The sequence below is a fragment of the Cyanistes caeruleus genome, chromosome 17 (assembly GCF_971803275.1).
Source record: "Cyanistes caeruleus chromosome 17, bCyaCae1.hap1.1, whole genome shotgun sequence".
Classification (NCBI taxonomy): domain Eukaryota; kingdom Metazoa; phylum Chordata; class Aves; order Passeriformes; family Paridae; genus Cyanistes; species Cyanistes caeruleus.
Genome location: NC_141717.1, coordinates 9,298,394 through 9,310,371, shown reverse-complemented (window position 1 = coordinate 9,310,371; position 11,978 = coordinate 9,298,394). Strand labels below are relative to the sequence as shown.

At 41.5% G+C, this 11,978-nt stretch overlaps 2 protein-coding genes across 5 annotated transcripts in view; one reads left to right on the top strand and one right to left on the bottom strand.

Annotated features, from left to right (window-relative positions):
* The first annotated feature begins 9 nt into the window (after positions 1-9).
* On the top strand, positions 10-3,955 carry THUMPD1 (THUMP domain 1 NAT10 acetyltransferase adaptor). Its single transcript, XM_086854708.1, has 4 exons — positions 10-280; positions 872-1,052; positions 1,394-1,642; positions 2,240-3,955. The coding sequence occupies exons 1-4, from the start codon at positions 65-67 to the stop codon at positions 2,566-2,568; spliced, it is 975 nt and encodes a 324-aa protein (XP_086710834.1). The 5' UTR covers positions 10-64; the 3' UTR covers positions 2,569-3,955.
* Positions 3,956-10,045: 6,090 nt separating this feature from the next.
* The window catches only part of LOC111935997 (acyl-coenzyme A synthetase ACSM4, mitochondrial-like), a 19,838-nt gene continuing 17,905 nt past the window's right edge, over positions 10,046-11,978 (bottom strand). For all 4 annotated transcript variants that reach the window (XM_086854701.1, XM_086854700.1, XM_086854702.1 and 1 more), the window contains 2 exons: positions 11,271-11,390; positions 10,046-10,447 (listed from right to left, as the gene is read on the bottom strand). In XM_086854701.1, coding sequence (XP_086710827.1) covers positions 10,361-10,447; positions 11,271-11,390 — 207 coding nt within the window. In that variant the 3' untranslated portion in view covers positions 10,046-10,360. The remainder of the gene's footprint in view (positions 10,448-11,270; positions 11,391-11,978) is intronic.

Below are 11,978 nucleotides of genomic sequence, written 5' to 3'. Positions count from 1 at the left end.
GCGCGGGGCGGGCGCGGCGCTGACGCCATCGCGGCGGTGCTGGCGGAGCTGCCCGAGCTGCCCGATGGCCGCGGCCGAGCCGGCGGCGCGGAAGCGGCGGCCCAAGGGGCACTTCGCGGCGGGGGCCGGCCGGGCCAAGCGGCCCCGCGGCGCCGGGCGGCAGCTGGAGGCCGGCATGCGCGGCATCCTCATCACCTGCAACATGAACGAGCGCAAGTGCGTGGGGGAGGCCTACAGCCTGCTGGGCGAGTACGGGGACCTGCTCTACGGGCCCGAGCAGGTGCGTGCGGCGGGGCCGGCGGGCGCTCGGGGCGGGCGGGCGGGGGAGCGGCACCCCGAGGCCTCGGCTCCAGCCCTGTGTGTGCAACGAGCCGCGGGTGTGGAAGAAACCGCGTGTGTGTGAACAAACCGTGTGTGTGTGGAACAAACCGCGTGTGTGGAACAAACCGCGTGTGTGTGGAACAAACCGCGTGTGTGGAACAAACCGCGGGTGTGTGGAACAAACCGTGTGTGTGGAACAAACCGCGTGTGTGTGGAACAAACCGTGTGTGTGTGGAACAAACCGCGTGTGTGTGGAACAAACCGTGTGTGTGTGGAACAAACCGCGTGTGTGTGGAACAAACCGCGGGTGTGTGGAACAAACCGTGTGTGTGGAACAAACCGTGTGTGTGTGAACAAACCGTGTGTGTGTGGAACAAACCGCGGGTGCGCCACGGCCCCCAGTGTCCCAGGCTGTGCGGGCGAGCCCCCTGGCAGCCCCGCTGCCGGCCGGACCCAAGGCCCGGTCCGTGCCCCGTGTCCCGGGCCCTGCGCGGGCTCTCAGCTGGGCGCTGCTGCTCCGTGCTCACCAGCAAGTGGTGCTTGTGTGAAGTTTTCAGATCACGAGGAGAGGCTGTCTGGAAGTGACAGGGAGGAGGATGAGGATGATGTGGAGGCAGCTCTGAAGAAGGAGGTTGGCCAGATCCGTGCCTCGACGGAGCAGAAGCTGCGGCGGTTCCAGTCGGTGGAGAGTGGTGCCAACAACGTGGTCTTCATCAGAACCCAGGGCATAGGTGGGACTTCAGCTGATACTGAGTAATGCAAACTGCCCTCAGCACTGTTAGTAAAATGCCACAGAGTGTGGCTTCCAAGTAACACCCATATATTAAACAAATACCCTTTCCTTTGGCTGTGCCACTGAATTTTGTTGTTAGTGAAGAAGCTAAAAGTAGAGGAAACTGCATTGACAAAACAATCTTTGATTCTCTAGTTTTGGTATAGTAAAACAACACTTTACATAAAAGGATTTAAGGCTGACAGCAGTGCAGCAAAGTTCTCAGCTTATTATTTAGAAGGGGAAGAAGGGAGATAATGCCTTCAATTTGTTGCTCATACCCAACTGTTTTTCTTGTAGAACCCGAGAACCTGGTGCACCATATACTAAAGGATATGCACACCACTAAAAAGAAGAAAACGCGAGTCATTCTGCGCATGCTGCCCATTTCTGGAACTTGCAAGGCTTTTATGGAAGATATGAAAAAATACACAGAAACGTTTTTTGAGCCTTGGTTTAAAGCCCCTAACAAGGGTACTTTTCAAATAGTTTACAAAGCTCGTAATAACAGCCATATGAGTAGGGAAGAAGTAATTAAGGAACTGGCAGGTATGTATGGATTTCACACGAAACAGAACAAGTTTACATGCACAAGTATTTTGCATGCACAGCATGGGTCAGACTATTAAAAGAAGTTATAATGGACATACACATTTGTTGCTTAAAACCTGTATGCTGAATTCTAAAAGCTTCTGTGAGACTTAAAAAAAGCTTGACATCAGTTTTCCTTGTTGGTGTTGATGTCTTGAGAGACTATAAGCAGAAGAGAGAGCAGTGTTGAATACCATTTGCAGCATCAGTTGTACATGTTTTGAAATGACTGCTATTAGGGTTTCTTTCTGGAGGCTGTATGGAAATGGTACCGTTATTATGTTTGTTCAATATGTGGCTCATAAAATAGCTCCATCTTACTGGAGTATTTTATTGAATGGATAAAAATTAAGAGAGAGGAGGCAAGATTCCCCTCAGTTATAGCCAATTATTTTTGTAATTGCTTAAAATAGCAGAACAGAGCAGGAGTCACAGTATGTACCACCAGTAGAACTGAAGTAACAGAAAAATTATCTCACTGCAATTACGAGAAACAAGACATACTTATGCTCTTAAACAGTTTTCCCAGCTTTTAAATTGCATCTTCTTTTACAGGAATTGTGGGTAGCCTCAATCCAGAAAACAAGGTTGATCTTAATAATCCACAATACACAGTTGTGGTGGAAATAATAAAAACCGTCTGTTGCTTAAGTGTGGTGAGGGACTATGTTCTGTTCAGAAAATACAATCTACAGGAGGTGGTGAAGAGCAACAAAGAAGATGCACAACAAAACCCACCAAGTGTGACAGAAGAACAGAATTCAAAGGTAGTTAAAGCAGAAACTGAGGAGGAGGTGAAGAGCTCTAAAGAAGTAAAAGAAGAGAACAAGAATCAAAGTGAAATAGAATCTGAGCCCAAGGGGAATGATGCTCTGACAGTGTAGAAAATGTTGTATAAGGGAAAGGTAAACATAATCCAAACATATAAAACAAGTTGCCCTAGAGTTCTGAAAGGGTGTTGGAATGAGGAAGAGGGGGTTTTGTTTTGAAGTCCTGGTTTTAAAATCCACATGTAAAAGAATTTTAATGCTTGTTGCAGGTGGAACTGACATTTCAGCAGATGTAAGGGTGCTCAAGAGTACATCACCTCTCTGGTGAAGCTTGCTGTCCTCCTGCAGCTTTGTTCTGCATTTCCTGTCCCTGGCACACAAAGCAGGGGTCTGTGCATGTATATGTAGATGTGGCCACCCTGACATGTATGAACTCTCCTTTGTTACATCTGGAGGCTACAGAAGCCAAAAGGCAGCACAGAAGCAGCTCTGAGCAATTATTGTCAGGAGTGAGTGATCTGGAAAAGAGTTGGTTGCAGAGGGTTTTGGGAAGGAAGTGAACTGACAGCTGCAGAAACTTAGTAACATTTTTCTGTGTGAACAACAGAATGAGGTAAATCTGATAGTCTGATGGAGAGTTTTATACATATATTTATATATACACAAGGATATGCTGTCTTGACATGAATGGAAAGAACTGTTATGATATATATAAATACTTGAATATTATGAGATGATTTGGAATAAAAGATTGGACTGTTTTAGAACAGTAGAAGCACAGTGCAGGCATTGCAGATGGTTTTATCAAAAGCTACATGTCTGTTTACATTAGCTGTGTATGCAGCACTTACTGGTTTATAGTAAATGCTGTAGTCACTGAATGGAATCCTTTTGAGTAATTTCCTGCAAATAGCCTTTTGCTGCTCTTTCCAAAGACTCAATCCTTGGGGGATTTTATAGTGTGTTCCTGTTACTATTTTTTTTTCTCAAGTCTCAAAGTTTGAATTAAAATACTGCTTGGAAACTTCTTGTTAAGAAGCTCTCCATTATACTATACTAGATAAGGGGAATAAATTTAAATTTTTGGTACAGTTTTAGTTTTATGGTATTAATTTTGTTTCAGAATGAATGTAATGCTAGTGTTTCTGTTGTCTTTGTGTTACAGTGGTTTGTCCCTGTGACTCCTAAAAACCAACCAAAACCAGTGCAGCTATAACTTGCTTTCCAACAGGGTTTTGAGTATGCTTCCTGTAGAATTTTGTAGCTTTAGTATTTAATTTCTAGGATAAAAGCCTGTATGTTGCTAATGGGAAAAGACTTACCTTAAAGAACACAATTTGTTACTGGTCTTTATTTAATGAAAAAGACATGTTCAAATCTCTGTCATCATTTGTATTTTCCTCTTCTTTCAAAATTGTTTTAGAAGTTGGAAAATGAAAATGACTTTTTTTCCCTAGTCCTGTCTCCCTTGCAACCCGTTTATTAAAACTCTGCTTTCTTACCTCCCGTGGTGTTTTCTTTAAATTATTGAAGATTTTTGTGTGTGGATTAAAACCATCAATGTCTGAGTCACACAAAGGAAAGAGCCATCTGAGACCAGACACAGAGGCTGGCTGTGAATGTTTATTGGTGGCTGATGTTGGTGATCGTGATTCATGGCAGCCTGATTATTTTCTAAGGACAAAGACTCAGGGGAGTTAGTGGGATTTTTTTTTGGTTTTCTTTCCTCCTCTCACTGACCTGTCTGCCTAAAGGGCTTACAGTTTACTTCTGATTTTTCATGATTTGCACTTACTGAACAGTCATTGTTTAGACATTAATTCCCTGGTTTTTCTGCTGTGCCATCACTTTTGGGTTCAGTGGTTTCCTCGTGGTTGGATGGTGCTTCAGTGTTTTGAATTCAAACCTTTATGGACAAACTATAAGACATTATTATGATCTTACTTCCATGAAAAGCCAAATAATTGCTGTCACTGTCAGTGCTGAGGAAAGATGTTACTGTGCCCAAGCATCAGCTGAAGAGGTGATACACTGATGGTGGAATGTGGTATCTTTAATTTGTCCTAATGCTGACTTGAAACTCAAGGATCATCTCTTGGTATGAAACCAAGGCCCTGACATTCACTCTTCCCCTTGTGCTAGGTTAAAACTCAGATTGGCTTGAGAAACTTGAAAATAATTTCTCTTAAGAACAAGCCAGTCTCACTTAGTTTTTTTCCAGTACTGACTTGCCTTTCTTGAGGGTCACAGCTAATTAAAATATGAGTTTACACGTAATTCAGTTCATTTATCATTTCAGTAGTGAAATTCAGTAGGGGAGGGCTTTAAGTAACTCCTACTGATTGAAAGCAGCTGGTAATATCCTGTGCCCAAAAGAATCATGCTGCAAAATCCTTCCTGTGTTATATTCCTATTCAAAGAGCAATCGCCTTGTGGTTATGCCATCTTAAAACAGCTAAGCCTGTAAATCTAAGAAGCTTAGTTTTGTGGCCTGCCCGGGAAACAACATGAAATATGAGTAACTGTTCATTGTGGACATGGTGTTCTTACATTTAAGATTGATCTTGGATCAAACTGTGGCGTGGCATGTACAAAAACGGATGAAAAATGCTCTGCCAGGACTGATGTTTGTTGGCTTGGCATGCAAACACTGCCCATTCCTGCAAGGTTATGTGTGGGCAGTGTGCCTCCCTAGCCCAGCTGTGTCCTGGTGCTGGCTGGTGGCTCCAGCTGCCCAGGAGCTCCCACTCCAGAGCCCCAGAGCCTCCTGGCCAGCTCAGCACTCAGCTGAGGCAGCCGAGGACATGGGCAGCAGGGAAGTTGGGGCAGTTGTCCTGCCAGGTAGGCAGACTGCCAGTGATTGTATAGAGGATTCCTAAAGACATTAAGTTCATTTTACAGTACCCTCTTAGCCTTTGATAGTGAAAAGCTATTCACAGTAACCTTATTATCATAAAGTTTAGGAATATGGAATAATTTGTATAGAATATTTATCTTTTAGAAAATAAATAGGCCACAGCTGTCAATAAAAGTCATTCCTGCCCATTTTTCTGTGGTTTTTTATGTTCATATATAAGAAATCTAGACATCATAAAGCTACTTACTTTATAATTAGCAGTTTGGCTATTCCTTGATATTGCTTGTCTATATAAAAAAGAGACTAAATTGTCTCTTCTCCTACCCCCTTAGAGGTATCTCATTCATTAATGAGATACAAGTGTACAAGAGTGTTCAAACATGAGAAAATTTCCACTGGAGATAAATCTAACAGGGTTTAGGTAGAAGGCACTTACTTGAGCAAATGGCTGAAGTTCAGCCACTCAGCCCTGCTGCTTTCAGACACAATTAGCTTTATTTTCAGAGATGGCACTTGGATGCAACCAAGTCCACCACAGGAGTAAGATCATCGATTATAATAAAACACCTGGCCTTGGAAGCCAGCAATCAATAGCAAATGTCTGGTGCTGTCAGCTGTGTTGTCCCTGGGATGCTGATAACACCTGAAAACACAATAAAATTGGAAACGTATTAGGTATTTTTCCCTTTCAGTCCTGATCACTTCACAGCTTTTCCTGATGACTACCAGCATCATTCAGTCCAGAAAGGAGAAGGTGGTAAAACAAGTCTCACACATCTGAACTTGAATAGAGATGTACAAGTTGAAGTACAAAATAGCTTCTGTTTCTGTGAGGTCCTTTGCTATAGGCACAGTGAAAGTATAATGCATAACTTTGAGGCAGAAAACACTGGCAGCTTTGAGTCTGTCACAGTCAAACTGATTTAACACAAGCCACAGAAAATGAAAGAAAAATGATGAAGGTAAATACATCAGCTGTTAGAGACTACCCCAGTCACCCCTTTGGTTGTCAAATGCTTGAGGAAGGAAGACAGATAAATAGAATTATTAAATGAATTGTTAACATAGAAGGCAATAATCTACAGAGCGCTAGGAATTACATAATTCACCTGCTTGAGTACAAGCCACACTCAGCTTCCTCAAATCACTCTGGGATGCAAGGTAGAATCACTAAAACTTGGTCTCTTTGCAGACTGCATGGCCCAGAGAGCACATTGACCACTTTTTGGGACGTGAAACACAGCTCTTCAAAGCTCCATTTAGTTTCATCTCCTTTTCTGTTTCTGCTCCTAAAGAAATAAATTCTCAACTACCCTCTGGTTTCAGTAGTGCAAGTTCAGATCCATTTAGATTAATGTGATGGACACAGCATTTTGTGCATTTGTTTTCTATTTTCGACCTCAGACAATAATGAGCTTTGTAGGTGGAAAGCAAAGGAATATCCATTTTAGAGCTTAAGGGTGTGAAGGAGGCAAGATCCACCTGCAAAACCCTCCTGGCACATCCTCACCTGGGACTTGTGTTTATTAGCCAGCTGATAACAATTGTCCTGAAAGGTCATCAGCAGTTTTACTATCCAGCAGATTTGCTGTTTTCCCAAGCTCCTGCTACTAGCAGATATGTTGGAGATGTTTATGGGTAGTGCATAGTGGGTTTACAGCAGAACAAGGAAAATCTGAGAAAAATAACCCTGTGCTTTTTTTTTTTTTTCCTTCTTCTTTTTTTTTTTTTTTTTTTTTTTTTCTGATTCACTGGTGTTTTTGTGCTCAGTGCAGCCTTGGTCATAGAGTTCAGCTACTACTCGTATCTTCTGAATGAAGTGCTGTAGCAGCATGGTGTGAAGTGCAAGGGCTACAGAGAGGTAACAAGAAATGTGAGATGTGACCTAGCAGGGATGAGCTAAACCTCTGCTGTGCCCATAACCTTGGAACGGCTTGGCTGTTATGGAAATATCTCACAGTCTGAACTGACACCTCAGCCCAGGAAATCCTTGATTATATTTAATCCTGAAACTCTATGCAACCCAGTAGTGGCTAGCCCTGGGAGTCCAATCACCAACAATGGTATATGTGTGGCTTTCAGTAACAGCACTGCGATAAGGACCAGTCCATTTTCCCTCTTCTATCACTATTTTCAAAACCCTTTTCTGCCATGTACATTTAAAGTTATAGAGAATATATTGCTTTAGAAATATTTCAAAGCAGCAGAACAGCAATGTGTATCTCCCACTCTTATTCAGAAGGTTGTCCTCTTAAGACTGATAGGAAACAGGATGCTGGAATACACAAAAGTTCAGGATGAGCACGTTCTGGTGAGGAGCTCAGCAGCAAAGAGCCCCACGCTGTGTTTCTCAGTTTCTTCCTCTGAATGTTCCCAGAGACCATCTTTGATAGTTATTGAGCAAACCCCAACTTCTCTGTACAGAGAAATAACAACATCACTTGTCAGTTTCATTCCAAACTGTGTTCCTTTTCTGTGGCATGCATGCCAATTTAAAAGCTTTAGGCTCTTAGGATTTAGCTGACAGGTAGGACATCACCCCCAGTACCCAAGAAAAAGAGTAAATTCTGTTTTAGAAAAACAAGGGATATCAGTTGGTTGACTCAGAAATTCCTCAAGTCAGTAGTGCAGGACAAACATACACCACTGAAACTGAGCACAGCCTTGTGAACAACTGAGGGGCTTTGCGTGGTTCCTTGAAACCCTGGGCAGTATGACAGAGCAAAGGCTCCTGCCCACACATCAAACAGAAATGTTTGATTCACCAGTTTGTTTCTTCCTTTTTTCCTGCTCAGGTTCAGGTATTGTATCATTGTAAAACTGAAAGAACATGTTGGGAAGTGTGTCTGACCCGAAGTGCAGACTGAGCAGGCTGTCCTGCAGCAGAGAGAAAACCTCCTGAGCAAACCCTCCCCTGCTGGAATGAGCAATTTTTGTCACTACCAAGGCTCAGGAAAAAGTCCAGCCAGGTCTGTTTAAAGCCCAGCACAGACTGATACCAAAAACCTAGGAACATGTTGCAGGATTATACTTTTAAATTTGCTTTAAAATCAATGACTTTCAAAGTTCATCATTAGATTATATTTTAAATTTTATTACTTACATGGAATAAATGGATTACTTTAAAAATCTGATCACTTCAAAGTGGATTACTTTTCCAAAAAATAATCACATTTGAAATCTGAATGCCCTTAAAAAGATAAAAAGAGCCAGTTGCTGAAATTGTGACCAGATTACATTTTTCAACTTTTTTTTTGATTGCACTTAAAGATCTAATTGAATTTTTTGTTATTCTGTCCAAAAATGGCATTACATTTAAAATTTCCAACATGTTTTCCCCTCTGTTCTGACTGAATGAAGGAAAAATTAATCTCAGAACAAAGCTGTAACACAGGAGAAGGGAAGTTTAGAACCCTGCAGCAGCCAGGTTTGAGCAGAACCTTATTTTGTTCACTTTTCTTCTGGTAGAATCACATTAAACAAACTGCTTGCTCTCATGGGGGATTTAATTTTCTACATTGACTAGAAGTCTGTGAGATTGTGTTTGAAGATAACTTTATTTTGGATTTTAAGGACTGTAAAGGAACCCACTAACAAATTAGCAGCTGCTGAGCTCTGTTGCTCTGCCACAGCTGATGGAAGCTCAGACACTGATGGTGACTTCTGGTCTGAATCTTAAATCTAACACTTCAGTGTGATGGCCAAACCTGGAATCTCTTACTGATCTTTTCAATAGCAAACCCTTTTCAAACAGATAAGCTTACATACATTGCATTTATAAATTGTGTTCATTTTTTAGTCTTACAGGATGACAATTTAGACCCAGATCAAGTATTAGCAGAAAAGTTGGTTTTATATCAACAATCTGCAATCCTGTTGAATAACTGAACCCAAACTCATATAAAGGCTGCTCTGTTTTTCATTAAAGCTTAATTTCAATTTTTGGTCTTGTGGGAAAGGAAATGAAGTTGTAGATCACTTATAAAATGCTCCTGCTCAATGGACTGGCTAAAATAACTTACTCAAAGTCACAAAAATCACAGTCCAGAAAATCCGCAGGACCAAGTTCCAAACCCATTCTGGAAATGTATTAAGCATTTCAAGACATAGAACTAAATATTAACTTTCTTACTAATGCAAGCAGAGCAATTTTATGTGCCAAATGCATACACAAAACATATATTTATACACACCATATATATGTGCAATATTAAGCACATACTGTGAATTTCCACAACTTACTAATTTCTCATTATGCATGACAGCATCATCTAGTAAAGGATTTTTCACATACTGAACATAATCTCAATTCTCATTTCATTTATCTCAGAGGGGTTTTTAAAGCAAAACATGGGATCTTATGTTCATATCTATTTCAGAGTACATCCAAACCTTGCATTGAGAATTCCACTCCTGGCTAGCACCTGGAGGAGACCAGATGCTTTCAAAAAAAGGGACACCTACACATAGTTCCCATCCTATCACCAAAAATGTGGATTTTGAGCCTATCCAATAAAACTGCTAATCCCCCATCTGTAACAATTCATTTTTAGGACTTTTACTGCCACTATCCAGTGGCACCAGAAAAATGTTCTTTTGCAGCCTCTTCATAATGTTGCATATTTGGAACCCACATAGTGACCACATCAGTCACCATGTCCTTTCCATAAGCTTTGCCTGTCAGGGTAAACTCTTGGGAAACAGTGAATCAAAATATATTTGACATAAAATACCTTTTCAAATGTGGGCATTATCTTCTTTATTGTCTCTCAAGAATAACATCAAATAGAAGCTGGGCTTTAAGAGGGATGGTGAGGGGGTCTCAAAGGGAAAGGCTATTGAAAATTTTATTTTTCACCCAGAATAATACAATTCAGTAAGGTACTGACACTGGAAACTCTGCAAGCAGGCACAAATATCACATCTTGATGTTACCTGTTGTTTTTGATGCTCAGGCACTTAAAAAAAAGAGATCAGAATGATGGCAGTTAAGTAGTGAAATGCATATAGTGCTAATGGAATAAAAGCTTTCTTTCATTCCAGACAATGCTATAGCCGTCCCCACTCTTTGTCTCTTAATTCATTCCTCTTGATCTTCCCAGTGACTGTCTTTGGCAGCTCTTTGACAAATTCCACCTAGGTAAAATAAAGAGAGAAAGCAATGCAGCATGTTCTACAGAGCTGGTTTTCCAAGACTCTCCAAGCACATGTAGAAAACTGAGAGCACTCCCATCAGTAAGAGCTGCCTGCCTCAAATCCAAGCCAAACCAAAGCATCACATTCTGCCACTTGTGAAACCATCTCTTTGGCTGCCTAGATAGCCAAACATCAGCACAGCTGCCTCTCAGCTGACCAAACTGAGTACAGTAATTCACAGCAGAAGGGCAAATGCCTGAGTGGTATCTGAGGCCAGAGATAAATGACAAAAAGAAGAAAAAAAGGAATGTTAGAGCCCCAAAGTCTTTAATGGTTATTAGTTCTGTGAGCTTTCCCCAAGTTAACTAAAGCACTGCAGTAGCTCTTTTCCTGTGGTGCTGGGATTACTAAGAATCACCAAGTGTATCCTCTTGGGCTTGTATCTATTTATCAGTTGTGATGATCAGTAGGTAAAATCTTATTCAGATTCAGTCATGTGCTACCATTAAGGCACTGGCAAGTGCTTATTTAAAAGTTAAACACAGAATGGGGAATTATGATTGTGATTCTGACTTAGCACATGGAGATCTAACTGGGATACAAAAAACCTAGAAAATTTTGAGAAGCTTGAACAAGTACTTTATGCAAATCCATGAAAAACAATGTAAATTAATATTATTTAGGAAAGGTCTTCTGGAGCCAGTGGTCTAGATGAATCTTTACTGCTGTCTCTTTCAAGTGAATCATGAAAATCTAAATGATAATTCTCCGGAGGTTTGGGAAAAGATGTCCTGTTTTAAAATTTCTCCTCAGAAATATTTACCTTTCTAGGGTATTTATATGGAGCAGTAGTTTTCTTGACATGGTCTTGCAAGTCACGAATTAAGCTTGTCGGGTCAGTGGATAAAAAGGTTGGGGACAGAACCACAAATGCTTTCACGACCTATAAGGTAAAATTATCAAAAGTGATCTGACACCATCTGTTTTTAGGGTTGATGTGCAGTGAGCAGTGCTGCTCAGAGTCACAGCAGTCACGAGGAACAGAGAAACCAGCACATGACAAGAAATTATTGTGTCCAGCTTCAGCATGTGTATGTGCAGAAGGGAAAGTTTAAAGGACAGTTTTTGTGCCCTCATTACAAATAAGAACCTTTGCCCTTTCTTCTCAGCAGCAGCCGAGAGGAAGGAGCAATAAAAGGTGTCTCTGTGGAGGTCTCCCTGAAGCTAAGGGACGTTTTGTTTCTGAAGTTCACACTGAGGACAGTAAGCACTGTTATCCTGGCCCAGGATTGTGCTTTCCTCACATCTGCAGCCCATGTCTAATGCTTGGGCAGTTCCAGTAGAACTTTGCCTACACCAAGAGTCATAAATGATAATTTCAGTGTATAGACATATGCTTAAGAACAAGGGCAAAGTGAACATCATGGTAGTGTTCTTCACAGAGAAGATCTTGGGATGAGAAGAAACTCAGAAGAGCAAAGGCATGTAAATGGGAAGGGATTTTGCTTTTTAGCAGTCGCATTAGGATTAT

Bases quoted from the DNA above. Each gene is read 5' to 3' on its own strand.
- THUMPD1 (XM_086854708.1), top strand. From the start codon at position 65: ATGGCCGCGGCCGAGCCGGCGGCGCGGAAGCGGCGGCCCAAGGGGCAC. The intron at 1,053-1,393 runs GTGGGACTTCAG...TTTTTCTTGTAG, and splicing joins CATCAGAACCCAGGGCATAG to AACCCGAGAACCTGGTGCAC. The intron at 1,643-2,239 runs GTATGTATGGAT...CTTCTTTTACAG, and splicing joins AGTAATTAAGGAACTGGCAG to GAATTGTGGGTAGCCTCAAT.